The sequence below is a fragment of the Carlito syrichta genome, unplaced genomic scaffold (assembly GCF_000164805.1).
Source record: "Carlito syrichta isolate Samal-C Ts95f unplaced genomic scaffold, Tarsius_syrichta-2.0.1 Scaffold306292, whole genome shotgun sequence".
Classification (NCBI taxonomy): Eukaryota; Metazoa; Chordata; class Mammalia; order Primates; family Tarsiidae; genus Carlito; species Carlito syrichta.
This window is the reverse complement of record NW_007250388.1, coordinates 160,063-177,854: the sequence shown is the minus strand read 5'-3', so window position 1 is coordinate 177,854 and position 17,792 is coordinate 160,063. Positions and strand designations below refer to the sequence as shown.

Below are 17,792 nucleotides of genomic sequence, written 5' to 3'. Positions count from 1 at the left end.
ACAAAATTCAAAAGCCAGTTCTTAAAATAATGAAAATCTATCCAAACTAAACAAGAAAAAAACAGAGAAAGAATAAGCCATAAAATAAAAAGGATAGAAGGAAATAACCACAGACACCAATGAAAATTAAAGAACCACAGGTACCTACTTCGTGAAAATAAATTTGAAAACCTGGATTAAATAGATAATATTCTAAGAAAATATAACTTTGAAGATCTAACTAGAGGAGAAATAAAAAGTCTCAATGGATGAATTTTCATAGAAAAGAAAGAAGAAGGTCAACAAGGTACTCTAAGGCAGTAAGCAAATGATACCCGTCCCAGAGGCTGAAAAGGAAATTGTCTAAGGTAGAAGGACTATTTCCAATGCTATCTAAATTGTTTGAGGACAAATAAAAAATAGAAAAGTCTATAAAATGTTAAGTGGAAATGAAACCCAAAACTAAAACTAATGCACAAAAGTTAGCCCATCATCTCTCTCATTTAACATTGTTCTGGCAATCCCAGTCCATGTAATTAAATGGGAGAAGAAAATGGAGGTGACAAGTTGGAAAAGAGAGGTTGATAGATCACTACTTGTAACTAATATGTTTACACAGTTAAAAAAAACACTAAAAAATTATACTTCAAGATAACTACAAATAATATGAGAATTCAGTAAGAGAGGAGGACTCAAAATTCACAGCAAATGGCAGCAGTTTGCCTGTATCCCAGTGATAACCAGTTTGAGAATAAAATGGAAGAAAATATCACATTTATAATAGTGCAAAAATAAAATAACATACATGAAGTAGGTAAGCTTCATACAAATAAATGTCTAAGATGCTTCCAAAGACTCAAGGAAGAATTGAAGGAGCAAGGCATATTCATGCAGGGGGAGACTCTGCATCAATAAATTTATACATTGAACATTATTCAAGTAAAGATGTCAATAAGATATTAATACTAGTCAGTTTGAGTCTTAAAAGTTAGGTGGAAAAGGAAGAAGTAAAAATGGCCAGAACAACTCTAGAGAAGGTGGGTAAGGAGGGGAGCCAGATCTACCACCTGGGAGATGGAAAGTCTCATGATGGTGGTGCAAACACAGGCAGATCCAGCAAATGAACAAGACAAAGAGCCTGCCAATTGCCAAAGAGCAGAGAGGATGTCAGTGTATGATAGAGGAAGCAAGTCAGATCAAAGTGGGAGAGGAATTATTCGGCAAGTGGTGTAGAGCCAAACAGGTGGGTATTCAGGAAGCTGGGAAACGAAATCTACACCGTAGACTTTATGCCAGAATATATATTCAAATGCATTAAATATCTAATGTGCTAAATGGAAGTATAAAAATCTTAGAAGAAATTATGAGAGAATTGTTTAATAAACTCAGAGCAAGGAAAGCATGTCTATGACATAAAACTCAGAGATGATAAAAGAAAATATTGATAAAGTACACTCAAATGAAAAAAAAAAAAAAAACTATAAGCAAAGCCAAAAACATAAACTGGAAAAAATGCATATATTTGCAACTAATATCATACTAAAAGAATGAATTTTGTTAATAACTAAAAAAAACTCATAGAAATATTAGATTGAACCACAAAAATGCTCTTTCTGACTGAATGAACATGGTCACATACAGGTAATTCATGAGAATGAACCTGATAAGATACAAATTAAAACTTTAGAAAAATACATTTTTTTAACCTATAATATTGATAACTATATTGTTCACAGAAGTACAACTGATAGTCCTAACTGACAGCAATTTTGCAGTAACTATCAATTGCAAATGTGCACAGCATTTGAGACAATCATTTCTCCTTTCTATGAAATGACATCAACATGTGATTATTTCAATGTTGTTTGTAATACTGAAAGATGAGAAACAATCTCAATGTCTACCAATTAAAAGACAAAAAACCCCCAAAAAACAACAGTTAAGTAGATTGGCCCCATTAGGTTGATGGACTACCACACAAAAGAATAGAAAAGCTCTTTCTGTACAGACAGTGTAGTCTCTCTAAAATATGGATATGCATTTAAGTGGGCAGGGAGTATGACACTCTATAGCATACTTCCACTGGTAGGAAACAGGGAAAATAACATTTATACTTGCTTTATACATAAAAGATGTAAGAAATAGAAGACAGTAGTTGCCTTTGGGTCAGTGGAAGAGGACTTTTTACTACACATCTTTCTAGAATGTGGGAATTTACAGCATGATAATGTACCATGTTCAAAAATAAATTTTTTTTTTTGAGGGTTTCAGTTTGTCATCTAGGCTGGAGTGTACTGGCATAACCACGACTCACTGCATCCTTGAACTGCTGGGCTCAAACAATCCTCCTGCCTCAGCCTCCCCAGTAGCTGGAGCTACAGGCGTGCATCACCAAACCAGACTAGTTTTTAAAATTTTTTTTGCAGAGATGGGGTCTTGCTCTGTTGCCCAGGCTAATCTTGAACTCCCAGTCTCAAATACTGGGCTTCCTAAAGTGCTGGCAATACAGCTGTGAGTCACTGCGCTTGGCCCCAAAAATAACCTTAAAATAGAAAAAAAAGAAGAAATGAAATTCCACAAGTTCACAAAAAAGTATCAGAATTCACTCACTGCCCCCCATCCCCCATCCACCTAGAAAGGAGTTTAGTAGTTGTCTAAATAGAATGGGTCCAAAGTCTTACTTTGATGGAAACTACAAAGTGTTGGAAATTTGAATGCAAAATAACATTACATGTATGTATACTTAAAGAATAATTTAAGTGATTTTCAACAGTAATTGTTTTCAGAGTTCTGCTTCTGTGAGGAAAGAAGCCCTTGTAACCTCGGGGCAGATCCCTCAGCCTCATCAGCCAACCCCACAGGGCTGATGGAAAGATTAAATGTGGATGTAGAGTTAGCCACAATGCAAAATAGTATCCAGACTCACCCACAGGCACTGTAAGTCACTGAGCTATGGGGGCCAGGAAGGTGACTGAGTCCAGAGGAATGGAGTAGGGTTTCCCTTCTGTCCCAACACTGCCTCTTAGGTCCCTGAGCTAGGATCTTCTTCCCTGGCTCCAATAAGGACACAGTATGCCTTACCTTTCCCGTACTGGTGGTAGGCAGTCACAGTTGTTGGCTCTGACACATTGTGGAGCCTCATTTCCACCCCAGAATCGTCCCCGAAATCCACCGTCAGACAAAGAGCCTCTCCAGAAGCCATGTGAACACGAAATCCCAGATTTGGAGGTGCCTGCGCTTTCTCTTCCGGGAAGTGAGGGATGACAGCATTCATGATGTTATCAAGACCTTGTGCCGGGATGCCCCCAGAAGGACACTGAGTGAGGAGACAGGGCATCTCCGGACCACACTGGGATGCTGGGAGGCTAGGGGTGTGGATAGCACCAGGAGAAAGGCCGTGGGAGCTGTGGGAGAGAGGCAGAGGTTCCAAATTTCATGACAGCAGAAACCAGTCACCAGGTGGGTGAGGGGGCAGAGGTCAAGCAACTGGGCCCTGGGGTCAGCCAGCCAGTAGCAAGGTCTGAGAGAACTGATGAGCAGCTTCACTTTCCCTGGCTCTCCAAGTGGGTCCAGGGGCCAGCAGCATCAGCACCACCTGGGCACTTGTGAGGCATGTACGTTCTTGGCCCACCCCAGATCTGCTGAGTCAGAAACTCTGGGGCAGGGCCAGCAATCCCCCAGGGGACTCTGATGTCAGCAAAGATGTGAGAACCACTGCTCTAGCTACATTAATAATATAAAGTATAAACAGTTTCTCTTATCACTTCTCTTATCACGTTAATGGACATAAAGTGACACCTCCCACACGAAAAGCTCCATGTAGAGGTGGGTGTTGTCATTTCTACATTTCTTCGTGTACCTACTTGTGCTGCACATCAGCTGGGGAGTTGAGAATAGTCAATCTAAGTCACTCAACCTTCAGCTTCCAATAATACAGGACTGTCATGACCATCATTTATTTGTTAAAGGCTGTTGCAGGGTAAAGCACACTGTGTTGGTGTGGCTCTGGTTGCTGGCAGCATAAACAAAAGATTAAAGAAACCCTCAAGGCAAGTAGAGAGCACTTTCATGGACATGGAGATGGCCTAAGTATCTTTTGGCCAGTTCTCATGCTCCTTGTATTTCCTTCCTCTCCAAGTGTGCTGTGCGTACCCTATAAAGATACACACACAGAGATAAAGCTTCCATCTGAATATATAACTGATGTGAAAAATAAAGGCCACCAAGTGACACAGGTTTCTGATGGTAAACAGTGAGCCAACTATGTCATCCGTGGCATGGTAATTGGAAAATCACTGGCTTCAACTGCAATAATAATTAAAGCAAACAACAAAAATGCTAAAATCACCACTGGGTTAGGCATGGCTCCTGATTATGGGTCAAGAAGGGGTGCTGGCCTCACACCACCGCCACCCTACCTTCTGAGTAAGTGGGAAAATGGGAAATCAGCCACAGGGGTGCTCACTGGGTGCTGGTCTGAGCGGGTCCATCTGCTATATTGGGGGTCTTCATGGTGATAGTACCGGGAAGCAGATCCTTGGCCACATTCTCTGCACAGCACAGCAGTCCCCTGGCATAGAAGGAAGCCTCCACCTTCAGGCTACAGGGGGCCGCAGCAAAGGGGGTGCCTGGGACCTGTAGAGATTAAAAACAGCTGAGGGCTGGCATGGTAGCTCACACCTAACCCCAGCACTTTGGGAGGCTGGAGCAGGGGGATTGAGACCATAACATAGGCAACATAACGAGACCACATGTCTACAATTTTTTTTTTTAATTAGCCAAGTATTGTGGTGAGCACCTGTAATCCTAGCTACTAGGGAGGCTGAGGCGGAAGGATCATTGAGCTCAGGAGGTCAAGGTTGTGGTGAGCCCTGACAACAGAGTGAGACCCTGACTCATAAAAAAACCAAAAACCAAACAAACAAAAAACCCAGCTGGGGGTGTACTGAATGACCTTGCCTGTTCAAGGGTGTCCCCACTGTTCAAAAAGCCAATTTAATAAAGAGCACGGCTGCTGCTGAGGTCTCTGATATTTGAGTGGATGACTACAAATTGGCTATGTGCAAGGGACATTGAGAATGACAGGATTCACACTTTTTCCAGCATCTGAGCCAAGAGAGCATCCAGGTGGTGCCAGCTGAATGACGAGGCACATTTTATCAGGAATTTCAAAATTTATGCATATGTTGCCCCCTCGGCTAAGTCAATAGAAAACTGGCAACTTCATATGGTCATCTATAACTCTATGAAGTTGACAGCTGAGGGGTGGTGCTCTTGCAGACAACAAAAACATGAAGCTCATTTTCCCTGATTGTGGTGACAAATTTTAGTCACGCCTTCAAACTGCCCAAGTTGTGTCCAAAGGACTTACTTAGAAAGGCAAAATATGATTCACTGACAAACTTGGAGGTCATCTGTAATCGGACAAGTTTCCCAGACTCTCATCAGGGTTGACATTCAATGGCAGAGATCAGATACCAACCTGGAATAGTCCAGGCAATGTTCCATCTGCTGTCCCAGTTGCATACAGCTGCCAGTGACAGGACCTGGGGTCACCTCTACCACATATACTCATGATTGACACAGATGGTTTATGGGGGAGTCTGAATGTGAAGGAAAGGGCAAAAAGAAAAGGAAACCTGTAGTGTTTTATCCATGCTTTTGGTTCATTCAATTATTAATCGTCCTCTGTACTTTGCTGGGACAACCCTCACTATGACCACAGGCCTATCCCTGGGAGCCGAGTCCTGGCTGAAGTTCAGGGATATGATGTGGTTGGGAACCAAACCATAAAGGGTTATGGCAGGTGCTCAAGGGAGAAGTCTTCAGGTGGAGTGGAAGCTGTCTAAATGCAAAGAAAGATCCATATTAACCCAATCTTTTTCCCTTTAAGAAAGGTTATCAGTCTGTAATCCCAGCACTTTGGACCAAGGTGAGCCCATAGTTCTGAGACCAGCCCAGGCAACTTGGCGAGATCTCATCTCTACAATAAATAAAAAATTAGCCAGGCATGGTAGCATGCACCTGTAGTTCTGGCTATTTGGAAGGCTGAGGTAGAAGTTATTGCCGGAGCCCAGTAGGTCGACACTGGGGTGGCTGTGTTACCATCATGTCTATTACTTGCACCCAGCTAAGGCTCACTACACTCCTTCACAGAGTTTACAATAGTGACAGTGACAATTCTTGCATGGCACCACCTTCTATGCTGCCCAATGTTCGAGGTTAAGTTTCTCAGACTACCTGGTCTAGTCCTGCCAACTAACTTCAAAAATACCATTCTTGGTTCCATCCCATTAAGCACTGCATTTTTGGGGCAACCCCTTCGGGTCCACTCCCACTGTGGGAGCTTTTCTATCCTCTCAATAAATTCTACTCTCTCACTTAAAAAAAAAAAAAAAAAAAAAAAGAAATGCATATTCTAATCCAGATCCAGCCCATGTAGGAACAAGCCTGTAGGTCCTTCTGTGAATCCCATGTCATTAGCATGTTCAGAAAAGTGTAATTTAGCCATGGTTCGTTGACCTACCCATCAGTAATGTTATCCCAATCCAGAGAAGTTTGTGTTTTCCCATTGACAACACTTAACACTGCTTTACCAGTTCTTCTCCAAATGCTCTGTAAGAAAAAAAGTATAAACTATTGTAAGAGCTGCACATGAAAGCCCAGTACATTTGGGAAAGTAACATTACTTCATTCGCAGCATAGTTGACCCTTGCTATGTGTCAGGGACTGTGCTGGGCACTGAGGCAACGTGAGGGAAGGAAACAGACCGGCTCTGTTCCACAGGGCTCATATGCCACCAGAGGAAGCCAGGAAACAAACATGTAGACATAAAAGCGTGTGTTGGCGGCCATGATGTTAAAGAATAAAGCAGGGAGAGAGAGGAGGTGGGGAGATGCCATTTTGTACACAGAGACAGGGAAGGCCACTGGGCATGGTGACAACTGATCAGAGCAAGAAGAAAGAGAGGCAGAGCTGTGCCAAAGATGCAGCCTGCGGTGGCTGGCCCAGCAGTGTCAAATCTCTGACATAGGCATGCCTGCCTCATTGGAGGATTGTCAAGAGGCCACTGGGCTGTGGTGTGAGTACCTGAGAGTTAGGGGAGGCCAGGACCTGGAGTTTCATTCTGAATGGGACAGAGGGTTCTGGGCACAAAAGTAGCACAATTCGACTCATTTTTCAGAAGCATCAGTCTGGCTGCTGTACAAAAAGGAGACTGGGAGGCAGGGGTGAAGGCAGGGGACCTGCTCAGAAGGCTGAGGACAGCATGTCTCCAGTGTGGCCCAGAAGGTGGGGGTGGACACCTGTGAGGTGAGGATGGACGGGTTGGCTGCTGGAATGGAAGCAGGGTGGCGCCTAAGAAATAACCCAGGGACAATTCCATGGGGCTTGGCCCAAGCAAACTGAGAGCTTAGTTGGGATGGGGGCCTTGGTGGGCAGGAAAGGGGCACAGAGCCCATCTTGGCCACAAGGCTGTTGTTGGCTGCAGCTGACTTGTGCAGCTCTCCTTGTGACAAAACCTCAGTTCCCGTGGCATTGGGACAGCAGAAAGGTACTCATGGCACAGGAGGAGGACAGGGTGCTTTCAGCCTGCTGGAGGATGCCAGCCTCATTTTCATGCTCATAAAGCCCACACAGGCAAATGAACTCACATACCCAGGTAGGCCAGTCTTAATGAATAGGGGCCTTCAAAGAGCTCCCTCCCTCCACTCTACAAACAACCTGGGGTTTTGTGTTTTGAGCTGTGGGAAGCTTTGCCTGTGTTGGAGCCACCGAGCGCCAGCCTGTCTGTACTTCGTGTCTCTGGAACTACATTCTGGTTGTCACAGCAGAATTAAGGCTTCCTAATTAAGGTTTCATTGGTATGAACTGACAAACTCCTCTGAAATGTGGAAGTGCTTCTGAGCTACACGGTACACATGCATGGTTTTCAGGAAGAAATGCCAAGTTTCCCCAGACACAGAAGCAGCCCGCTATAAGGAGTACCTTCTCCCGCGAAGCTGGTGTGGATGGCTTCTGTGATTCCTGGCCTTCTGCCTTCCGTTTTAGCGCACTTGGAGAACACACCCCCTTCTCACCACTCATAAAAAGCACATAACTGGTGTAGACCTCTAGAAGAAGAGAATAAGCAAATTCTGAAGCCTGCAGAAAACCCTGGAAGCATCCACGAGGTCAGAGTTGCCCTGGCCTTGTAGCAGCTGATCCTGAGGATGAGTGTCCTTGAGAGGTACCTTTCACGAAGCTGCTGCCTGTTGTGTCCTTTCTTTCTTTTCCTCGCTTTTCAGAGTGAGTTAGGTGTAGCACACACTGTCTTCCCTGCAGCCCCCTCCCCATCAGGGAGAGTCCCTCATCCCCAGGCAGGAAGGGGTGGGGGTGAAGAGGCATTGGAGCGCTGTGCTGCTCTTCTGTCTGACCCGAGTCTCCATAAAACCATTCTCCAATTTTGGCCAGCTTTGCTCATGCTAGGAGGAACCAGGGGGGCCTCAGGCAGCCAAGAGGGGCAGGTCTCCTAGCAGGGCCAGGACTGGGCCATCCTAAAAGGGGACTCAGCTTCAATCACTGTACCCCCACGGTAACACAGGCAGTTGACTCTACCCTAGTTTCCCAGGACGTTCTCGACTTTCTAGAAAAGTATGGGATCCACTTTTTATATTTTGAGTCAATGACACTATTTACTGTCAAGAGTTCAGTGTATTGATATCTTGTGATAATCAAAGCTGAAGAAAAGTCACCCAAGGCCATGTTCCTGAGGCGTCTTCAAAAACGTGTGAAGCGTGTAATTGAACTGCCTGCCACAGGCTGGATGTGCCAACCTGGGTATGAAGTAACTTCCTGAACTGGAGATGTCCGCAAGGAAGAAATATTTAGAAAACGTTTTAGATAGGCTAGAATAGTAAAGTAACATGATTCTCTGAAACTAATTAGTTATCAAAGCTACTGTGCTCAAATTATCTGAAGAAAAAGTCTGACTTTCTAAAACAAGCTGACAGTCCCTGAAAATCACATTAATAATAACAATACCTAAAACTAAATAAAGCAAATCACTAAAGGAGAAATAAGCTAATGAAATTAATTCCACTTGATTTTCATTTAAGAATCCCAACAGTTAGCTTTGCACTGTTTTAACACTGATGCCAGGCATACTCTTTCCATGTCCCCATCCCCACTTCATTTAAATCAGTCTTTTAAAGTATTTAAACATTTTTATAATTTTTCTTTAACAATTTTAAAATTAGTATTTTTAAAGTGCCTCAGATCTATCAAATGCATAGCTATCGTTGAAAACAAAAATTATTTCTACTTAAAAATTATTGTGAACAAGGTTTGTACAGAATTCTCTTGGTCTCAACTTCCCATCTTTGATGATAAGAATGTTGCTTTTTTTCCCCCTAGTATAAGGAGAACATCACTTATATGGGAATTTCATCTTCTGCTTTTAAGAACTAGAATGAAGGTCAGAGTGACCTTGCACCTGGACTTTTTCAAGTGTCTTTTACTTAAACAGTGACTATGCCAGGGGGAATACTTTTAATGTCTTTACTGGGGCCCAGCCTTGACTTTCTGCTTTAGGAAGTCTGCGGTGGGGCTCTGGGGGTCTGGAGACCATGCTTAGAGAACCACTCAGTCTACGATGGGGCCTCCCCAAGCCCAGGGAGAGGGATGTTCAGGTTATAGGAGATGACTCCAAGGCCACAGGCATGGGGATTTCCAAACCTTTATCTTCCTAGTCACTTCTCCAGCCAATTAAAGGGGCCCACACTCTTTGCCTTACCACATTTTCATGATTTACCATTCTTTGTCCAATTCACTATATAAACAACAGGCTGCCTTTTGGGTCTTCATTTCCTTTGAGGATTCCCATGCCACTTAACACTTATATGAAATAAATGTGTATGCCTTTCCCCTGTTAATCTATCTTGTGTCAGTTTAATTTACGGGCCCAGCTGGAAGCCTAAGAGGATGGATGTGGAGTTTTGTCACCCCATACCAGCAGCCAGCCTGTGTTTCATAAAATCACCAGGGAAGGAGAACCCCTAGGGGACGAGGGCTTCAGGCAGGGCCTCCAAATCCCAAGGCTGCCACCCACCAGGTAGCAACTCTGGGAAAGCTGCTTGGCCTCTTTAATTCATGGGCTCTGTATTAGTCGGGCGGGGATGAATTGTCAGTTAGCAGGGTGCCCAGGACCCACCCCTTATCCCAAGGCCTTACCACCCCACCCTCCACCGCAGGGAGGGCTACAGCTACGGCTGCACGGACAAAGACCTCTGAGCTTCTTGCCACAAAAGGAAAGGGCACAAGAGGCCCGGAGACACCTAAGAGCAAGAGAATAAATGGATGAAAATTAAATTAGGTACAAACTGTTTGCTCACAACCATCCTGTGACAGCTCTTCCATCCATATTCGTATCTCTGCCACAAACTTATTGAGCACATAATTGGCTGCCTTATGAACAAAGAGTTGCCGCTATGGTTTTCCACTTTATGTTTTCCAAATGTGGGGTGTTTTGGAAGGTTAACTGAAATACAGTTTGCATCTGACTACTAAAATGACCTCCGAATAGCCCCGGCTCTCCTCCTATTCCCTCCAGGTCTTCCCACCCGGATGCACAGAGCTGACCCTCTGGGCTGGGCCTGGCTACCCTCTAGGGTTCCTTCTTGCGTTCCCCTCTTCCAGCCTCACCATCCCTGTTGCTGCTGTCCACCTTGGACCCCTGAGTGCAGTTCTCCTGGCCCTGGGTGGGTAAAAAGATTGATAGAGCTACTTAGTGACTAATATATTAATGAGTAAGCTACAGGTATCTGCTGTTCCTGAGGGATCACCAGCTCTCTCTCTGATGGGTGAGGGGGCGGCCATTTCCAGAAACATGCAATTTGCCTTGATAGACTGGCCAGACTCTGTGACTAGGTTGATTTATGAGCTAAAAGATAGTCTGATGATCATTTCTATAGCTTTCAATTTTGGTCTGGAATAAGCAAAGGGGGTGGGATGGCCTGGTGAGTTCACTTTCCAGCTCTAGCCAAAAGAGAGGCCTGGTCCCTCTGATGTAACAAGGAAAAATGTCTGAATGCTTCCTCTATTCTAAAATTGCTTGCAGGAGATTTAACTACCTAAGTCTAACCTACACTGATGACCCTGCCTCACCAGGATGACCCCAGAGCCCACACCAAGCAGGCACTGGGAGACATTCTTCCCATTAAGCCCACAACAATCCTGAGAGGTGAAGTGCAGTTACTTTTTAAGAGGAGATTGTGAGCCAGGCTTGGTGGCTCAGCCTGTAATCCCGTGCTTTGGGAGGCTGAGGTGAGTGGATTGCCAGAGTCCGCGGGTTCGAGACCCGCCTGGGCAACTTGGCGAGATCTCATCTCTACAATAAATCAAAAAATTAGCCGGGAGTGGTAGCACATGCCTGTAGTTCCAGCTACTTGGAAGGCTGAGGTGGAAGGATCGCCGGAGCCCAGCAGGTCGAGGCTGTGGTGGCTGGAAGCGACCACTGCACTCCAGTCTGGGTGACAGAGACTCCAACTCAAAAAAAAAGAGGAGATTGTGGAGGCCCAGGAAAATGAGTTGACTTGGCAGAGCTCGTGCTGTCAGTAAGTGTCAGGGCCGATGCTTAAATCTGGTTCTCAGCGCACCCAAAGGTGACACTGATTCTGTGGTGCCTTCCCTCAAAGGATCCTAGGGGGTGCCTGCAGAGTTCAAGCTGCAGCTGAAGCCAGCCCTAGGACTCTGCTCCTTGGTATGGAGGGCCGACTTTCCCTCTGGGTTCCCTAGGCCTTAGCAACCCTCTGAAGCTTTTCTGCTCCTCAGTGGAGGGTCATCATCTCGTCCCTGGTTGCTGCCCTCCTCAGCTCCTGGGTATCTGTGCCTATCATCCATCCACTTCAAGAGAGATAGCGTATAGCAAGCCCTGATGTGGGTTCTCTGGGTTCTGGCCTTGACTGTACCAGAAACTGACAGCGTGATTCAAATTTCTGATCCACACCAGTTCCCAGCAATGGGGCAGTGGAAACCATCGCTTCCAGCTCTGCATGGTCTGCTGTGCCAAGAGGAAGGACAGGCCCTGCATCCACCTGTTCCTAGACAGAGATAATCACTTTGCCTCCCTGTGTGCTGGTCTCCTTCTCCCAGGATAGAAATAACACCAACCTACTTCATGGGGCTGCCGCCAGGATTGTCACTCCAAGAAGGGCCATTTTGTGCTGAGTGTTACCCTCATTCTTAGACACTGGGCCCCACTTCTCCCATGAAAATGCATTCTGCTTTCTAGTATTTTTTAACCTTTCTTGGGTGCCTATGAAATCTAGGGGATATATATTTTAATTTAAACAAGGCTTACACAGGATAAAACTGTGGACAGTTCCACCTATTTTTTTACAAAGCTGGCTCTTGAGGCAATAACCCAGAAGCTGCCACCAGAGGGCAGACGAGAATACTATTTAAAGAGTTGGGACAGATTGGGAGGGGAGGTGCAAGGCTATATTCTCAAGATGAAGATGGTCATTAGGTCAAATGCCTCTGTTAAACTACTGAATAATTCCAAGGGTTTCCTTGTCTGTCCTTAACTATGCTTGTCTTCCAAAGGTCAGAAAGTAAGAAAATGAAAAAATATATACAAAACAAGGGACAACTTTGGAACTGTACAGCTCATACTTCAAATCTTAGGATTTCTGCAATCTAGAGGGCAAATATAATTGAGGAAAAGACCAACCTCACCTGTATCCACTGCATACACTCACAGCCCACATCCGTAAGACTTCCCCTGTGCTCTGGGCCCACACAAGGGGAGACAGCCCTGGCACTAACCAAGCTCCCAGATGCCCCCACTGCAGGATGCCTTCTAAGGGTTACGCAGAGAAAAAAAAGCTACTTACCATGGTTTCGGGCACATAGCTAGCCCTTGAGAATTAACTTCCTGACCCCTGAATATGAGAAGCGAGAACACATCCTCGATAACTGCCACATCAGGTGTGCTTTTGTACTCACAGAGGTGCTGCACAGCTGGTTTTCCTTGAGACTTCAAGTAATGAAAATAACCAAAAGTGGGGGGAAGGGAGTGTGAAAGGACAATGTAAATACAAGGGAGACTCTTTTTCCTGGTGATGTGAGGAGGGCTTAGGTTCTTAGGCTCCAGTGACAAAATCAGTGCCATTTCACAGGGGCATGTTGGTTTCCTCTTAATTAACCGTGCACTGATCAAGGGAGCAGGGCAGAGCCGACGGCTTCAAACGCTGCAGTTGAGGTGTCTTTACATGACAGACGTTAGAATTCCTTAAGAGTGAGTGTTTCTGAGCAGCTGGAAGATGAGAGCCTGGAAGTTGAACTCTTTTCTTGGGCCAGTTGAACCCTTCGCCACGCAAGGCCCTTGACTGGCCTCCTGGTGCTTCCCAGGTGATGAAGGCAGAGGTTCAACATCACACATAAATACACACACCACTCCACACACACACACACACACACACACACACACACACACACACACACACACACCAGACCACATAAAACCACATAAATACACACACACACGCACCACACAAACACACACCACACCGCACCTCCCCCACACATACACACAGATACTGTGGGCCTAACTCCATGATGTGGTGAGCACAGTAGAGCCAAGAAAACCTCTTCTATTTCTGCAAATGAGACCAGCCCTTGTTTGCTTTAGGTAACCCAGAAGACCCTAAAAAGCCACAACTTCAAAAATGGGGTCTTGATAACAAATCATAATGGTTGATGCATCCATGAACTATTTGGTTTACAAGTACAAGATATAGAAATATGTATGGGAAAAAATTAAGTCAACAACTCTCCCTCCTCAAATTTTCTTTTCTAAGGACTAGGGGATACTTTCTTACAATTCCCTGATTTATAACCGTCGATGTCTAATTGTGCCCACACCAAGGCTCTGGGAGTTGGCAGGAGCCAGGAAATTTGGAATAAAAGAAAACTGAGATAATGAAAAAAGAAAAAAAATATATATATATAGCCATAATCAGCCAATCTTTGGCAGCAGTGACACAAAACAAAGAAATGTCTGAGCAGGAATGTGGCTGACTGCTGTCAACGTGTGCAGACTAACTTTCCTCACCAACTGGGGGAGGTCTGCAGCCACTGGCTCCCCTTGTGCCAGGTCAGGGGACAGCAAAGGCCCCACCTGTGTTCTCACTGCTTCTCAGAGGAAAAGGATGAGAAAGGGTATGGAAGAGGTTTGAGCTTCCTGCAGCCAGGATGCAGCCAATGGCAGAGCTCACAGATTGTACATTTGTTAGAAGGTCACCTGGTTTTAACAACACATGGGTGCTGGCATGCATGGAGTATAGGGCAGGGGTTTAGACATAAGACCCATGAGCTAAGACCCTGGGATCTCTCCTTGCACTGGGTTTCTGCTGGGCTCCACGCAAGACCTCTGAGAGGCAGATGGCTTAACTTTGTCCACTGCCAGGCAGCAGGCAGTAGGGAAGTGGGAGGGCAGCCCTGGGGTGCAGGAAGAGCAACGAACTGTTCTCAGGGATGAAGGCAGACACTCAGAGGGGTCCTCTCAAAAGCCTTCAAAAACAAACCCATTCTCAGCATGGACTCCAGTGTCCACTGACCTTGCCAGGCCGAGTGCACTATCCTGTTCCCCCACTGTGAGCCCACATCCTCTAGGTGATGACTCTCTTGGGGTTAGCCTGAAGAGCTCATCCCATCAAAGCTCAGAATCTCTTGTGGCAGAGGAGGAAAAAGCAGAGAAGATTCACTTTAAGATAAAAGTGTCAGCTTTTGGAACTAGTCTTTGAACATCACTGGCCAGGAATGCGTATTCCAACCATACTACGATCGCAGAATTTGGGTTAAAACTTCGTTCTTCCTTAAAAATTATCCCTGGTGGTTCCTGTTTTTTCTCCACCAAAAGAAAAATAAAATATTTCTTTTGAAAGAAAGATTTCTAAATGCATACTTGAAATCCAGCTCACTAAATCCTCTGAGAACAGTGCTGGCTCACCTTTTCTGATAATCAGAAGTGTTTTTGGCCACTTCTCCGGTCATGCCCTGGGCCGGCCAGTCACCACTACCACAGTCAGCAATCCAGCATCTCCCACCATGCCCTAGAAATCAAAGGAAAGGTGCTTGATGCTTCCAGCTCCTGTACTTGCAACCTCATGGGACACACATCATACATGGAGGCAAAAAAACAAACTCCAATCGGTTCCCCAATGAGAAACAGCTTTTGCTTCCCTAACACTTTCAGACAAGCTGCTCCTTAGGAAGTATTCTTCAGGCTCTTAGTACCTGCCTGACACAGATCATTAATGAAGGCAGAGATTGTAAACGGAAGTTGAGAGAAGTCTGATAATAAAAAGCTGTTCACAACTACATCAGGGTATGGGATACCTTCCCAAAGAATATTTCTAAGCTGGGCTACCTTCAGCATGCTTGGCATTCTCTCTATGCCAGCCAAGCCTCTCTCGGGAATGATCTGGTCTCTGTACGTTTCCTTGTTTGTGATCTGGAGGGTTGGACTGAGTCCCCCTCATTATAAAACATCCTCTCAGGCGGGGTGCGGTGGCTCACACCTATAATCGCAACACTTTGGGAGGCCGAGGTGAGAGGATTGCCTGAGCCCAGGGGTTCAAGACCAGCCTGGGTAACTTGATGAGATCACATCTTCTACAATAAATTTTTTTTAAAATCCTCTCATTTCTTTTTAAAACACTTTTTAGTTGCCTTAATTCTTTACCTCAACATTTTAACCCTTAAAGAGATTTTACAAAACTTAGTTTTGTGTGTTACCTAGAAAACTGTGGTTTTTTCTCTCTACTCCAGACTTAAATTCGAATTTAACTGGAAAAGAATGTGATACTGAGAAAAGGGAATGTGTTTTGGAACACAAGTTCCCATCCAGATGGGAACAAGGAAGGACCCTGGGGAGATGATCAAAGAGCCTTGGGGGTCCAGCCTTGGACAAATTTATCCGGACCCTGAGTTTTCTAGAATTTAGCTGCAACTCTACAGACAGTGAGTAACCAGAGCCCTGTGGGGGGTTTATGGGGTCTGCTGTTGATTCAACACACCTCTATCCTTCCTGTTGTCTTCACACCATGTTGGCAGCACCCCCCTTTGCTCCCACTGTGCTTGTTGAGAAAAATCTGAGAATTGAAGGAAATGTATACTTTCCAGTTTTATTAGCGTATGCTTTTAAATGCGCTTGTGCCCAAGGAAAGGATCCATTGCAAATTGCAGTGTGGTTTGCTCTGACACCTTCATCAATCTAAAACTTCATCCAGAGCCCAGGAGTCAAGACAGCTGCCCCACCCTCGCCTCTGGGCTCACATCCATACTGGGCCACCCTGACCTTCCTCCATTGCCTTTTCCTTCCCTGTGGAGCTAGACCTACTGGGAACAACAGCCTAAATTGAAAGTTTGTAAAGCCAGCAGTGCTAGCAGAAGATGCTAGAAATGACAAGGAGCAAAGAAGGTGACACTATTGAGGGAAGAAGTGAGACCGCACTGCCCAATGTGGGAGCCATAGCCACCCCTCTGCTACTGGAACTTAAATGAATGAAAATTAAATAAAATTAAGGCTGAGCTTCTTCACCATGAGCCACATTTAAATCTCAACTTAAAAAACGAATGTCTGAAAGTAGGTAGCATGGCCTGAAGAGTTTCAACAGTTAAAGCAAAAAGGCAAACAGTTGTTGACACAATTCACAGTGTACAAAAAAGGTCAGAAAGAGAAAGCTACTATTCAAACAGCAGAGTCCTTCCTGAGAACTGTTCCTCTACCTAAGGAACTGTTTTCCCGCAGGTCCTCAAATTTTAAGAAGTAGTGGATGGCATTTAATGATATTAGAGTATTGTATTTGCAACTCAGACAACTAAGTGGAAAATACGTTAGAAAAAAAGAACTCTAGAATGATGGTTATCATGAGTAATCAACTTTGTTTCTCAGGTCTCGAGGCAAGCCCGAGTTCTGATCATGATCTCACGGTGTGCCTGCCTCAGTTTCTCACCTACAAATGGAGCTTCCTGGGGAAGCACCTGGCCAGCCAGCATCGCTTGGCCTTCTAATTGCGTGAGCAATCACACATGCTGACATGTTCCCTCTTAGATACCAAACTGCCAGTCACCCTCATGTCATCCTGCTCCCGGAGACAGCCTGTGGAGGTCTACACACTGTCTCAATCTTGGCTAGCACTCCGCCCCCACGCCTGGTTAACACACAGAACGTCAAGCAGAGTGCTTGGACAAATTTTGGTAATTAATTGTGGCAAAAATAAGGAGAGATTGCTGAGATCTTGGTAGAATGTCACACTTACCATTGTTTGAGCTGATCCCCGGAGTGGGCTGCACCAAGGATAACAGGGGCAAGGCTCCGATTAGCAACCTCCACTCCACTCTCAAGCAAACTGCTCCCATGGGCTCCTGTCAGCAGCCAAATCAAGGTTGCCTTTGGGCAAACTTGTGAGTAGGAGAACGTCTACAAAGGTGTCCTGAAGCAACAGGGACTGACCTGCCCCCACCCTGTGGGTGGGAGCGGAAAGCCCTCCCACCCTCCATTAGCATCTTGGGACAATCGGTCAATCAGCACCCCTTGAGAGAGACTAACCTCCTGCCTGGAAGATCTCAGGTTTAATCCTCACCCCCAAAAACATGTTTCTGGGCTGTTTCCTCTAAGATGAGTATTTCTTTTTTTTTTTGAGTTGGAGTCTCACTCTGTCGCCCAGACTGGAGTGCAGTGGCTGTTCCCGGCCACCGCAGCCTCGACCTGCTGGACTCAGGTGATCCTTCTGCCTCAGCCTTCCAAGTAGCTGAAACTACAGGCACAC

General features: G+C 45.3%; 1 protein-coding gene across 1 annotated transcript in view; it reads right to left on the bottom strand.

Moving 5' to 3' along the window:
* PKD1L1 (polycystin 1 like 1, transient receptor potential channel interacting) overlaps positions 1-17,382 on the bottom strand; it is a 158,459-nt gene extending 141,077 nt beyond the window's left edge. The window contains 8 exon segments of the mRNA XM_021714974.1: positions 3,061-3,383; positions 3,843-3,858; positions 4,398-4,614; positions 5,462-5,582; positions 6,506-6,594; positions 7,966-8,090; positions 10,197-10,292; positions 17,283-17,382. Of these exon segments, the coding sequence (XP_021570649.1) occupies positions 3,061-3,383; positions 3,843-3,858; positions 4,398-4,614; positions 5,462-5,582; positions 6,506-6,594; positions 7,966-8,090; positions 10,197-10,292; positions 17,283-17,382 (1,087 nt within the window).
* Positions 17,383-17,792: the final 410 nt, after the last annotated feature.